Here is a 14626-nt window from a genome sequence, read left to right on the forward strand (position 1 = left end):
CTTACAAAAAATTTTCTGGAAATTAGTTATTTGTTCACTACTTTACGTGCTCTTAGGAAAAACTTTTGTTGTTTTACGACCGTATCGTCAAAGTGTTTTTATAATATGGTTAACATAGCTGCTCTTCACCACAGCATGTGCATAGTTAATTACTTAATTCAGAGTTTATAAGTTTAAATATGTTAAATGTAGAATCACCCCCTGTTTTTATCATGCTATTACTTTGTTTTTATCATGCCATTACTCTGAACTGTTTTTCAGTTGCAGTATAGTTTAGAGTCACCAGACGTAAACTAAAATGTCAGGCAGACCACCCAGTTCAATGCGAAATAGACCCCCAACTGGTTCAATGGCCCGACCACCTTCTAGTAGTATGAGAATGGGTCCACCTGGAACAGGCCGACCAGGAACAAGAGGTGGTCAGGCTCCTGGAGGCAGCAGTGTGTTTGGAAGTGGAATTAAAGTTGCTGATAGGTTTGTTAATGTTTAAACTTCTACACAAATCATACTGCTTTGTGCCTGCTGAAATAGGTCTTGCACACGAACTTACGGGTTTTGCATGCGCACACGCGGGACATGTAGGTCCTGCACGCGCGAGATCTCGCCCGCAACTGCCATGTTGTGCAGACTGGGTACTAATTGCAACTCATGGATTTACAGTCACTAGCTGTTTACAAGTACAAATTTTGTTTTTATTTAGACCAATGACACAACAAGGCCTGAGTGGCATGAAGACAGCAAACAAAGGGTCTCAGCGGCAAATTCAGGATCGAACATTTTGGCTGGGCGAAATCAGAAGCAAGTCAACTGCAATAACATCAGAGATCAGAAGAGTTGAAGCTGACATGGTGCGGAACCAAGAAGAAAGCAATACATTTCTGATGTTTGAGAAACGGGCAGAAACCCTTGCATCTGAAATCTCTGAAATTCAGGTTTGTTGTGGAGCACAAATTTAGTCTGACTTTAAAGTGCACTGCAATATATGACTGCTACAATCAACAATCATCTTAACTCAATGCTGATGTACAAAACTATTTTTTCTGAACATAAAGCTGGTAAACTTTGTGTTGTTGACATATTTGCCAACCTATTTGTTGTACTTACATAAAACTTTTCACTTAATCTGCCATGGTGATTTGATCCACATTTTTTAAATGTAAACACACAATTTTCAAGTGATAAACTTATCTTGACCAGGGTCTGTTCACAACAATATCTGTTAATTTTAAGCCAACTAAACATTTTTTAGTACTCTCCACTGCTTGATAAAAAAGTGTTAATAAAAATCTGTTCCCTTTAGAAAAGATACTGTTTATAACCATGAACTTGGGATACAATTTTTTATTGTTACGTTAATTTCTTGTTTCAAAAAGATAATACAGTACAAACTACATATGTTCCCTAAATATTGTGCAGGGTGAACTTCATGACTACAACATGCTGATTGATAGGATGAACATGAATCAGGAACTTCCAGATATAGTTGATGATCTGAATGCACTAAAAGTGAAGAACGATAGAGAGGCTGACAGCTTGGAGAGAATTTTTGAACAGAAGGAAACCAAGGAAACGCAAATTGAGCAACTGGAAAAGGAAATTCGCAGACAGAGAATGTTGACTGAAAATAGAGTGCAAGACATGGACCCTGAAATGAGGGAACACTATTCTGAGTTAAAGAGAGATGGTCTTCAGGTAAGTTTCTTCCAAGGGTAACAATTATTTGTTAAGTTAATGTTTTTTTTAAATATATTTCGTTGCCATTTTTTGATTTACACCCCCCTTAATGCCTGTTTTAGTTTGTCAAAAAGTGTGCTTTGATCATTACTTACTCTAGCATTCAATTAACCTTGAAAAAATTTTAGACCATGGAGGAGTTAACACAACTTCAAGATGTGTTGGAAGATCTGACAAACAAACAGAATGCACTGGAGAATGCCATGCAAGGAGACTCAATGAAACAAGAAGCTGTTTTGCTTTATGAGAAGCTCAATGACCTGCAGTTGAAAAAGGAACACCTTGAACATGAAGAACAATCCAATCTCAGCCCAGAGCAAGAGCAAAAGGAGTTACTTGCTAAAGTGAAGAGCTACAACCAAGAGATTTCATCCATGGATCGCCAGAGCAATGAGCTGGATGACAACATACAGAAGATGCAAGAGGAATTACAGCAAGTTGAGGATGAACTGGAGGATCAAGAGGTAAAACTCTATTTACAGTGTAGTAAATATGGAACATTATTGCCATGTGTTTCTGTACAAAGTCTGGCAATGTTGTTTCATTATTGTGTGGTGGTTAAAATCTGTTTTTGTGAGATGACTTCAGTAAGGTTTGATTTGTGGTTTTTGATAGAAACTGTTCTGTTGTGGTTTGCTGTCAGACCATATTTCAAAGCTTATTTGATGTTCACTAATGTTTATATTTTACAGCCAGAGCCTTATTTCCATTTTTGTAACATGATAACAAATTTATCAACAGAGTGAAGCTGTTCAGAAATACAGGCAGATCCAGAAGAGAGAGCAGGGAATGGATGAGTTCGAAAAGAACTTTCCGGAAACTCGCTCACAAGAAATTGAACAGCAATCAAACTTGGGTGAAAATATTGTGGCATTGCTGGAGGAAATTTCCAAAACCCTTACTACTGCAGCCAATCTTCCATCTCGTAGAGAAGTACAAGACCTAAAGGTCAGTGTTTAACTCTCCCTGTGTTATATTGTGAATGCCTTTGCCATTTTGGGTAATGGAGTCCAAACACTTTTTCATATCTCCACTTGTAAACACAAACGTTTTGTTACAGGATGATCTACAGTTTAAGGAAAATGAGATGTTTAAGGCTGAGTCCACATCACAGTCTCTGGTGACACAGAATGCTGATCTTAATCATCAACTGAACAAGGTTGAAGAATTGGAAGAAAAAATGGAAACTGAAAAGCAAGAACTTACAGAGAGAATGGAAAGGATGCTTTCAGAAATCGAAAAATTCAAGTGGGTCATTTTTTGCACCAAAAACTAAACTTTAAACAAGCATCGCTAATGCTTTGTGCACTCATAGTGCTTTGTTTTAAACAATACATGGTGTCTGCTAGGACATATTAAGAATATGGTAGTTGCACATTTTACATCTTATATCCATGTAAAACCTGACAATAGAATCAGATTTTATTCAAGGGTTTTTCTCAAAAACATGATTCATATTCTGTCAACAGAAACTTGGATAAGCTGCGCAGCGGTGCTGAGACACGCAAGAAAGAGCTTGAACATGAACGGGAAGAGCTGAATTCGAGAAAGCATGAATGCCGAAGAAGGGCAGATGAGATGCATCAGGAGTATCAAGAGGTTGTAAGGAATTTGGAGGAAAATGATACACATGCTCAACTCTCCAATCTCATTAAGAAATGGCAACACATAGAACAAAACAACTTTAGTTTAAAGGTATGTGGTTTTTGGGTACTACTGATAAATTATTTTTTGCAAAGAAAAATACTGTTTTGATATGTTTGCTTGTGGATAGTTGTGCATTGGTCTCGATATAACCAACCTCAAAAACTTAATTAATACGGCTGTTTTGCAACCAAAATTGCGCAAACCCTAAATTTTGTCAACCCTAAATTACGTTTTTTGCTGCAATAAGTTTTTAAATTAGCCCTCACACACTTCCTAAACGACTTTGTGATCGTTTTTGTTAGGAATATATAGCCGCACGCTCCATGGATTCGGGAGCGATGAAGGGAAAGGTAATGCACAACCTTTCTGACATCAACACTTTGCTGCAGGAAATCTACGTCAAATCTTCACTCTATTCATAAAACCTAGTTTACACGTTTGGCTTGGTTTCCCCGCGACAGAAAGACTGCTATTTTCAATGTGCTCATGCTCGATTTATCGTCAGACTTTTAGTAACTATTCTCGTCGTTGTTTAAACGTTTCCATATATTTTAGATGTATTATTTTTTTAGTTTAAATCCGCTGTGATTTTTCAATAAAAACAAAACAAACAAAACTTACACACACTGTTTGTTGACAATACAATTTCGTTGGGGGGTAATGCCTCACGATATGTTATCCTTATTGCGATAATAGTCAAATATATAATCACAATAACTGTTAAGAAATATTTGACACCATCTTTTAGGCTACGAAGGGCGTCGTATGCAAAATCCTTCGCACAACTCGCACAAAAGTTTTAGTTTATCAAACATTCAAACACAGTTGTGCAAAATATACACATGTATATGAAAAAAACAAAGGATAAAGCTTATGTACGAAAATGCCTTTGTAAACAATAAACACAGCAATTCGAAAATACGATAAAGGGCCACGCTTGTAATGGCACGACTTGCTCATTTTAACATATATATAAAAGTAAAGCACAGTACAAGTTTATACGTTAAATATGCAATGTTCCCTTTCTTATCTCTTGCTTTTCCCACTCACTAAGTTTGCGCTTTAAAGTCGGCACCTTTTTTCGCTCGCTCTTCTGCGATTTGGTGCGCTGCAAAGTCCGAGCGGTGCCATAGCCTTCGTCATCAACCGGTGACGTCAAAGTCGCGTTTTTAGCATTCAGTGAAATCACTTGTCCGTGTGACCCCAAGGTATTTACATCGGATTCAGTGGGACAATAAAACATGTAACCGCCCTCCACAGGCATCAGCATTCCTGGCATGCCGTTGTGCGTTATAACGTCGTTGTTAATTTTGTCCAGTGTATTGGCCTTTGCTCTGTTGAAAGGCTGTTTGCTGTTGATGTTAGAGCGTCGTGAAGAACCTGAATCAGGCCGGGTGGCGTGACCTGACTGTGGTTGTGGCGCCACCGCGTGACCAGGAAGGTCGTGTCGTCGCTGTATTGGATGAGCCTAAAATTTCAATCGTTTTTTAAATTTCAGTGATTTTTTTTTTGCTTTTCGCCTATTTTGGGTTCGTGATGGCTGACAAGGTCGGGTCTTTCGCCACCCCTCCGCTTGAAGAGCGCAAAATATAGATACTTACTTAATTACTAACCGCTTCTGGTGGCATACTTCGCCACACCAAAAATCTAAAGAACCTGATGTTACAATGTTAACGTGAAGTGTAAGGACGGAAAGTAATGGTTGAGTTTCGCTGAGCAACTGCATGTTTGTCATCAAGCCCAAAAACATGACATGACCCGATACAAAACAAATATTTTGCGGCACACCAAGAGATTTCTCATGGCGCACCAGTATATGTCGCGACACAGTTTAAAAATCCAAAATCAACTTGTATTTCAACGCACCATTGTTTAAATACCTTGAATAAATACCTGTATGACCAACAGTCAACTGCTGCATGCCGTGTTGGTTTTCCCAAATTACTTACATTTACATCCAGCGGGGATTTCTTTTCCGTTTCGATAGCCTGCTTCTGCTTTTTAGACTTTCTCTTGTCGTAAACGCATCTAAAAAATTCAAAGTTAGTTGATGAAGACCGCTATCAAAACTCTTCCTTCGTGAAAGGAAAAAAAGCATGAATACTTACATCTTGAAGAGGATGCAGATGATGATCAGAATCAACAATCCTCCTCCTGCGATCCCAACTATCATGTATAAATTGTACTCCGGTTTATCTTCCTTATCTTCTTCAATAACAATTGCTGCAGAAACCATGAAACAAACACAAAATCTATTAAAACGATTTCTTGTAAACTCGTAAAAAGGAATTTATCAAATCACTTATAATGTATACAATGCCTTAAGATTCGACCAACGGTAATACAACTTGTATGTTTTGTTTGAAACTACGTTTTGTGTGTGCAGTTTTTGTCTGCACTTTGTATCAAGGTGAGTGACCTTCATGGAAATGTCGCCTTCGGTCGGAGTAGTACCGCGTCATGTTGCATGTCTTGTAATCCTACACAAACGTAAGCAACACGCTATCGACAAAGTGCCCTTACTTATTTTCTCCGGTTGTTTAACGTTTTGAACCGGGTTGATTGGAACTTGATTCGCTGGTGGTAAAACTGGTGGGGGACGCTGCGGGTTCTTGGATGGAATCCGAGTTCCGTTTAAAACTCGCCTGTAATATATGCAACAAAATGACAACAGACATAAGCTTTATCACTCTCTGTATAATATGCTTAAGAGCTTGTTTATCAGCTGTTTAACTGCATGTATTGCGTTTCTGCGATCTGTTGTGGACGTCAATGCAAAAAGCACTTTAAGCTACGCCATCCATTATGATTTGTTAAAAAAAATGTAAAATATTGTTGAAATCGCATTACTAACCGCTTGATGTTTTCTCTCATTTTTTGCATTTGCTTCAAATCAACTTTTCCTCCGTTTCTCACTGGTTGCGGAATTGTTGTCTCTTCCTGTACTCCCCCTCCTCCCACTCCTCCTCCTCCACCAGCACCGGTAGCTGCGCCCTTCACCGGTTTTCGCTTTTGCTTTCGCTTTTTCTTTGGTCTTTTAGGCTTGACGGCAGGGAATGAAAACGTTTCTAAATGTTAAAAATACATCGTTTTTTGACAAATTTGAGTCAAGATACTTTTTAAGTGTTTAATTTGATTGGTTGGTATTAGTAATGTTTTGTTTTATTCTTCAAATAAGTTAATGCAGCAGCTTACTTTTATAGCCAGATTTTGTAGTTTTAGATGTAGCTTTAACCATCATTTTGAACCCTTGATGTGGAGTAGCTACTGTGTCGGCAAGCAAGTCGACCCGAAGCATTTTGCCTGCAAGGAAACCCTGATTACAAAAAATGCACCAAGATACATCAACACAGAACATTGGTGACACATAAAGGATTTTTATCGGTTGATAGTAGTATAAGAAACATTAAGGATTTTAAGTGGCAATTAAATGCGTTTTCATTTTTTGTTTTTTGCAGTAAAGAAAAATTGGCAAACCACCATTGCTAGATTAAACTAAATACGGTAACTGTATTTTAAACAACACCAAAACCAACGGGTCACCAGCACGTTACTCCCGTTTATTTACTGTAACGTCCAGTGCAGGACACTTCGGTCCACTACGGAATGTAAACAAATAGGCCGCTGACATCACTAAACAAATATGACCCTGGGCAGACAGATCACTAGCAAGACACGTTACCTTAATCCGGAGGGATTTATGGGCCAATAACGACCTCCAAAGGAGCAACAAACGTGTGAAAATTACCGGTGTTGCTTTGTATTGCGAGAAAACACCTTGTAATTAGTGTTGGCCCACTTACCGTAAGACACGTAATCTCCAGGTCGCCGATTTCCACAGAAACGTTGCTGCCAAATCAGAACACAAGTTAGTTCAGGTAATTACTTAATGGACTGTTTCTAGCATATTTTCGTAATTGTAGTAAATCGTGCCTTGTTATTCAAAGCCAATAGTGCTAAACTCCAGGATAAAAGATATTCTTGTCATTGAGCAAACATGAAAAAAGTTTTTCCATTTAATTTCCTCGTAAACGTTAATGCAAGATCTTTTTTGCCTATCAATGTTATTATTTTGGTTTTTATTGTGTTTTTTATGCGACAATTTAATTAATATCGTTAAAATTAGTGATGCACCGAAGTTTCGGTTGGTCGAAACATTTCGGCCGAAACCGCTGCTTTCCAATGTTTCGGTTTCGGCCCGAACCTTTTTAGTCGGGTTCGGTGCATCACTAGTTAAAACGATAACCACACCATGGATGCGAGGAAACCTCTGATGCAACATTACAGTCCTGAGGCAATCCTTTCGCAAAGTTACAACATGATTTGCTCTCCAACAACTTGGTGATTAATGATGCCTGATCGCATAGAGAGATAGGCTATTTAATTTAAAATTGCTGGGGTTTCGTATATACGTTAAATCGGTTTGCAGCAGTGGAACATATTCTTAACCTTTAGGCTATAAATTTTACCACACACTTTAACAGTAAAATCGTAGACTTTCGGCTCATCGCTCAGGTTGAAAAGCCCGATTTTCCAGTATTTGTTTACTCGAGGGAACTTATTAAATTTTAATTTGTTGTTTTTGTGCGATTTGAATGATCATTGCTGATGTCGACCACAGCGATTGTGAATTGCCGAATATTTTTATTCTGGTAAAACTGTTGGTCAAAGTTATATCAACTTAATAGGAATAGTGGGAAATCTTAGAATTTTCTTTAAGAGCTGAATTCACATGGAGAAGCAATTACGACAACACTTACCAACAGTTGTCCCGTGTCGATTTCATAAATTTCCATATATTGGGTGAAACAGCTCCCCATCGTCCCAGTCAGGTTTAAATGGAAGAACGACAACAAAACCTTTTGATTCGAGTTGACCGTGATTCTGCAAAATATAATCTTGTTGCGTTCGATTCCTCCCATATTCGATTGCGAAACCTTCTAGTCAATTCTTTTTTTTTAATTTGTTCTTTGTTGCACTCAAGTATACCAATTTATTGCAGGTATATCTATGTAAAGAAACAACCATTTGAAATGTTTGATAAAGGTTAACAAGAGAAATATCTTTGAGAAACTTCCCAGGGCATTTGAATGGCTACACATTTTTGTCAGACAATTTTGGAAGTAGCCTATACGTGCAAAAATTATTTAAACCAGAACCCACAAACAGGTTTTGGAACATTTGATTTCTAACAAAACTGGATTAAAGAAACTACAATTCTGCACTTACATCCAACTACATTGGGTTTGCTTGTTGATTCCGTTCGGATAGTTGTCACTGTGAAACTCGGTCCATCTCTGTGACGACGCGTGCATACGGTTTATGCAATGTTTCCCTGCGAAAGCGAAAGAGTATGTTATCAAAAGGCCTGCATGTCTTAAATTCCCTAAACTAATGTTAACTTTTGTGTTCGCTGGGCAAAAATGAAAGAAAACAACGTTTATTGTTTAAACCATTGTTTTTAACATTAGATCCCTAAAACTTTATGATTTTAGCAACTAACTACCTGTTAAAGATTGATATTTTTATCAAAATGCAAACATCGTTTGTCGTTAAAAAAATTAAACTAATTTCCAACCTAGGCGAAAGTGCTGTTTACCAACGATAGTTGTGACAAAATTTTCCAGAGTATTGTTACCCCCCTTATATAGTGACCCCCTGGCTGGAAACATTTGCGTGGTTAAGGAACAAGGTCACGATCCTCAATACGAGGTCACGACCCTCAATACATTGTTCATATTATTTGGCGGTGCTAAGGCAACTGGTAAACCAAAAATTAAATTTTAAATAAACCACATAAAACAGAAACTTACATGGTGGAGAGATCAGTGAAGTTTTGGCACTTGCCGATGATTTTATAACAAAGCAAACAAAGAATAATCCAACGTAAATTCCAGCAAATAATCGTTTCATAATCCCTAAAATTGCCACACGTTCTTCTATATGATCTAAAAGTATAGCCATGTTCGTCTTTTCACTCTTCAAACACCTAATTATCGAATACGTAACAAAAATCGAACCGTTTTACCAGCATAACGTTTCAACGGTGCGCAGTTATTTTCAGCTCAGTGACCGTTTCAGTGCAACTGTATTGCTATGTTTTCTTTCACCAAGCGAAATACACTCAATTCAACTCAACTTAATTACAATGTGATATAGCCTATCTATCAAAACTTTTAATGTTTTCAACTTTTCAAAGCCTTTGGTGGCGTTATAACTTGTTCATTCTAAAAGTCGATTAACGATTGTCACCCGTGTCAAATTTGCTTGTGATCTAATATTCTAATTGCCTCAACAACATGCACAGCTAAGTCATTCTCATGTATAGCAGCGTGATACGGTAAACACTTAACAGTAATTGCCAATTGCCGAACAACTCACGAGAAAATGGCCCGCCCGTGACGAGGTAATCGCGAGAACCGGTTTTGGCAATGTCACGTGACCTGAGCATTCCAGCCGAACCACTTGGCATAAGCAATTCTTTGTTACGCAACTGAGTGTGGATAGAAACGGATTAATAGCAAAACACTTACAAACTTGATTATAAGAATCTGAAGTATTTGTTTTTCGCGCTTTTTGTGAAGTTAAGTTTAAGCGTAAGCGCCTACCGAGCGTTACATACTGACAAGTTATAAAAATAAAACAAACAACGCCATTTCAATGTATGATTTTTCAAAATGGCGGCCATGCAAACTTTTGAAACACGTTCGACCATCTTGACCTTTTAGGACATTGACGTTGTTTTCTCTGATGGATATGTTGATGGATGCGGCAACCGCTACCATGAGAACTAGTTGCAAATAATTATCTTGTCTTGGTACTGGAAACCACATTCAACAACGTGAATTTTCATCTAAGTTATGCATTAACTGTGTTTTTTTAAGGTGTTTTGGGAAACCGAAACGGTCCCCCAAATTTCTCCAGCGGTTTCCCAAAAAGCAAATATGGCTATTTTTTGGTATTTAAATGAAACACTTGCGGTCTCTTAAAACTACTTAGCGGTCACCCAAACCAAACCTTAAAAAAAACCTGTGCATTAATACATAATATGATCTTTGTACAACGCCCTAATACATATGGTCTTTGTAAAACCAAAAGTTGAGTAAAATCTTTCAACAAAAGTCTGTATGTAAGTCTATTATTATATACTAGTGGTTCTCAAACTTTTTCATCATTTTTTCAATACGGTCATTTGCCATTATTTCGAGGGCTCGCGGTCCTTAAGCCTAAATGTGCATTTCAGAAAAACGAAAGTTGATTGCAGGATTTTGGCTATTTATGCAAAAATGCGCATAATAAAGATCCAAAGACAGCATGTGACATCACAGAAAAGACAAAAACATTATGGTTGTGCGCGAACAATTGTATTTTTGTTAATTGTCATGCAATAAAGGCTATTGTTTAGAAATGGATACAGTCGATTCTCAATTCTACCTTGATTTAAACTTATTTAGTGGCACAAACTGACGCCAAATAAGATTATAGAATTACTTCAACCTTTTCGCGGTCCCCTAAAATTGCCTCATGGACCATTAAAGGACCGCAGACCCCAGTTTCAGAACCGCTGGTATATAAGGATCTGTTCATTGTTCGTTTAAAAAATAAAGCATGTCGCCATTTACGCCTATTTAGGCAGATATTTTCACCATTAAAGTCTATATGAGTGGCGAACATTGCAATGGGATAATACTTTCACAGTAATAGTGTAGATGAGAGAAGAGTGGACAAAATATGCGCACCAGGCATTCTTTTTATATCGCGTTTTTATATCGCGCCCAATACTTTTGAGGGACGCCCACCAATTTTGCAATATTCACGATAAAATGCAAATCACCTATCGTTCTCTTGGCAGATGCTCAAGGCGATGTATGAACTATTGGCGGAAGCCGGTGGTATATTTACATGTGAAACAGTTTATTGCGTTGTAACCTCAAATCGTTAAACCACGAACGACCTTTCAAAGTTGCAGTAAGCAATTAGATAGAAGTAAGGCTCTAGCGTTGCCATATGTGCACCTGTCCATAAGCATAAAAATATATGTTGAACTCTACAAAAACGAATATTTCGCGGCACATTTGAGAAAAAAATTAACCTTTACAAGTAACTACAACGCAAAAAGTATACGTTGTTGTCCAATGTGTAAACTTATAGTGCTTTGTTTGTTTATTGGTAAAACGCTTGCATTGATTGGATGCTTTTTGTGCGATTGTCCCCAGCTTTGGAGTTATAAGACACAAATTAATTCGCAAAAAAGCATTTTATAACAGCCACCGTTTTGTCTGTGAATTGATAGTTTCATTTTCGCTTAAATAAATTTGAACAACCGGTTTGCCAAGTCGATTGCGTCATCCATCAGTGTTTCACAGTTATATACGTTCGTGAGTTAACGACTGCCGTTTCATTGACAGACCGCCAGCAGATCAAGGCCAAAAGTTTCAAATGTTGCTCAACGACGCAGCCAAGTTTCGGACTTTGCCGCATTTGGTCAATAAGTTTTCTAATTCTGTCGCTTCTCCATCTTCTCCGTGTTATTTCAATCTTCCGATTTCAAAATAGCAAATCGATGCTAAAAATGGAAGTTACACTACAGTCCAGGTTGGAGATTATGCAGTGTTTTAAATGTAAAACGCCTTAAATAGATCAAAAGTCCATTCGTTAGCTAAATTTTCCCAATTGGTCGAAATGCATTGCTGTTTGGTTTGTTTCTTCTTGCCAATTCAAAATATTCAAGTTTAAACCAAAATCGTGCCAGTATTAGCTCTGCGCAAAGTTTATTTCTTGGCACACTTTAAGCCACGTCAAAGAGGCGGTTAAAGTCAAACTGTTTGCGTTAATCGGCTTATTCGCTAAGAAAAACGCACGGTAATTCATGGGAAACCCGCGTTGATCTGCCGCAAAGTCAAAGGCTCACGCGTGCCTATGATTTCAAGTGGATGTAACTCATTCAACCCACGTGCTGTTGTCTTGCAACTCAAGTGCGTTTCATCTCGCAGCAAAATCGTGCAACTTGACAAAGATAAAAAATCTCGTTTTGCTAATTGCTGACGCTTTTCTCTTTCGTTTCACCTCCGCTTAATTTACGTTGAGCGGCCATTACATGGACTTACTTTGTAATATGGAATGCACCTCCAAACAAACCTGACAAGTTTTGAAGACGAATCTTGAAATTAAACAGAAAAATCTTTGTCTTTTTGAAAGATTGCGTCAAGCTTAAGATTTGATTTTTTGGTGGTATATTTCTTGATGTATTTAGGCATTCTATTGTAAACTGTGGTTGGTAATTTGGGGGACACCCAACTTGCCATCATAGAAATTCTGATGCTAGACAAAAATCATCCACATAACTAAACAAAAATTTTACCTGATGTTATTGTTAATCTGGAATCCAAAACTGTATCTAAACACGACAATGTTTGTCTAATTTCCAAATTATACACTATATTTCTCGCCATTACAAATCATTTCAGAATTTCCAAATTCATGACGTTCCGTCAATACTAATGCTGCCGTTTCCTTGACAACCTATGGTAATTACTAGCTACAGTGCACATCTTGATTTTCTAGTTCATGTTTAAACCATTTCTATGACAATCATTCTTATACATACTTCACGACTGTGGCTGTCAATGTTTCTCAGTTTGCCAATACGAACAGTCTGGGAAACCGACTTCGTTTCATTTAAACTACCCTTAGGGCCTGAATCACATTCTAGGCAAGGGTATGCGTGTCATTGATTGTTTTCGCTCTTTTTCCTGTCTTATTTACAAAAACGATTGTTCTGTTAAAAATTGCGCAGTGCGACCTGGTTTATTAATATCAAAACTCGAATAATAGAAACTTTTACCTAAATATACAATCTGCAAAATAATTACATGTATTTGTCGGATTTTTGACAGAAAAATACCAATACAAATATAAAACTTTTCACCAAAATTTCTAATAATAACTAAATCAAGCAAGTAACCAAGCTATACCACTGAATTGCATAGTTGGAACATACATAAAAACTATAAAAACTGCCTTCCTCAGTTTATTTGTATCTTTACAGTGAACAAGACCAGACCGTACCTCCCCCAGGCAGTAAGACACGTCAGTCGCGGTGGCAGGTGTCTCAGTTAAGCGTGGGTAATTAACTTGCATTTTAATGCTGCACCTGAACTTTTGTTCATGGTCTTCTGTCATGAAATGAAAGTATAGTTTCCAGAAAAAATACGAAATGTCGACGATTAAATTGTATTGATTCTTTTACTTTAATTTTTGATTTAAGCTGTCCACGCAGCCAATAATTTGTAAAAAAAACGGATCATATTTTTAACAAACCCATACAAAAAATTAAACAAAGTTAAAATTTACAACAGAGTCGTTCGACATCATTGTTCAAACTTGTATGTTGTTGTTTGTTGCATTTTACCTCAGTGGCGGATCCAAATAAACAAGATAATCGGGTCCCTAGAAAATGCTTAAGTAAACTGCTGAAGCGTTAGATCAATTAACTGCCAAAACTGATTAGTATTCATCACGTAAGCGTGCTGTTTGTCGGGCACATAACTCTCATGTTTTGTTCGTCTATCATCCTAATATCGTCTTTATTGGGCCACAATGACGTGTCTTTGCCTCTCGCATGGTTATCTACTGGAAAATCAAAATGAGGCAACAACGGGTTACTTTCACTTCGCCATGATTGTACTAAATTAAATATAAAGGACATTGGCATCTCCTGTATGTTGTTCAAAATAAAACAACACTAAATCAGAGCATGATGAAGTAGACGAGAAAAACAATGAGAAAAATTCTGCAGATGCCCTGGAAACACAGAGAATCCTTATTTAAAGTCATTTTTTTGACATATGTTTTATAGTCGTTTTTGCCGACCCAGTTTTCCGGGTAATGGCGGCAATCAATTCATACAAAAGCCCTACCGAACATTGCAGGCTAATGCTCATGTATGAAACAACCGCCTGTTTTGTGTTACGCTAAAAAAGCACTTTTGACAACACATAAGTTTTCAGATGCATATTTGCAGTACAGTTTATTCTATGTTTGAACTGCCGTTTTGCAAACACTGCAAATCACAGACAATCAAGTTTGGTCGAGGAATGACTTCGCAGCGCCACTGTGCGTCGTATCACGCTCCTGTTACGTAAGTCCTACTCATTTCCGGACAGTACAACGGGGAAAAATGCTGTTTCGTGAATGCAAAAAGATATTTCGGGGTTAAACATCTGGCCTTCGTTCGAAAAGAAAC

The 14626-nt window shown here is 37.6% G+C and overlaps 2 protein-coding genes across 2 annotated transcripts; one reads left to right on the forward strand and one right to left on the reverse strand.

Moving 5' to 3' along the window:
- The first annotated feature begins 234 nt into the window (after window positions 1-234).
- LOC145223379 (intraflagellar transport protein 74 homolog) lies at window positions 235-3993 on the forward strand. Its single transcript, XM_080089801.1, has 8 exons — window positions 235-474; window positions 701-932; window positions 1417-1692; window positions 1863-2198; window positions 2476-2682; window positions 2795-2982; window positions 3204-3429; window positions 3684-3993. Exons 1-8 carry the CDS (start codon window positions 299-301, stop codon window positions 3801-3803), a joined length of 1761 nt encoding a protein of 586 aa, XP_079945927.1. The 5' UTR covers window positions 235-298; the 3' UTR covers window positions 3804-3993.
- Window positions 3921-9360, reverse strand: LOC145223380 (uncharacterized). Its single transcript, XM_080089802.1, has 10 exons — window positions 9195-9360; window positions 8611-8716; window positions 8142-8265; window positions 7185-7230; window positions 6577-6684; window positions 6236-6449; window positions 5905-6026; window positions 5490-5604; window positions 5331-5409; window positions 3921-4849 (listed from the first exon to the last, which is right to left on the reverse strand). The coding sequence occupies exons 1-10, from the start codon at window positions 9343-9345 to the stop codon at window positions 4385-4387; spliced, it is 1530 nt and encodes a 509-aa protein (XP_079945928.1). The 5' UTR covers window positions 9346-9360; the 3' UTR covers window positions 3921-4384.
- Between the last annotated feature and the right edge of the window lie 5266 nt (window positions 9361-14626).

Source organism: Phallusia mammillata, chromosome 4 (genome assembly GCF_965637545.1).
Source record: "Phallusia mammillata chromosome 4, kaPhaMamm4.hap1.1, whole genome shotgun sequence".
NCBI classification, from domain to species: Eukaryota; Metazoa; Chordata; class Ascidiacea; order Phlebobranchia; family Ascidiidae; genus Phallusia; species Phallusia mammillata.

Excerpts from the sequence above, each read along its gene's own strand:
- LOC145223379 (XM_080089801.1), top strand. The coding sequence starts at position 299 with ATGTCAGGCAGACCACCCAGTTCAATGCGAAATAGACCCCCAACTGGT. Across the intron at positions 2,683-2,794 it reads GAGAAGTACAAGACCTAAAG|GATGATCTACAGTTTAAGGA; the intron begins GTCAGTGTTTAA and ends GTTTTGTTACAG. Across the intron at positions 2,983-3,203 it reads TCAGAAATCGAAAAATTCAA|AAACTTGGATAAGCTGCGCA; the intron begins GTGGGTCATTTT and ends TTCTGTCAACAG.
- LOC145223380 (XM_080089802.1), bottom strand. The coding sequence starts at position 9,345 with ATGGCTATACTTTTAGATCATATAGAAGAACGTGTGGCAATTTTAGGG. Across the intron at positions 7,231-8,141 it reads TCGACACGGGACAACTGTTG|CAACGTTTCTGTGGAAATCG; the intron begins GTAAGTGTTGTC and ends CTGATTTGGCAG. Across the intron at positions 4,850-5,330 it reads AATCCCCGCTGGATGTAAAT|GCTCATCCAATACAGCGACG; the intron begins GTAAGTAATTTG and ends TTGAAATTTTAG.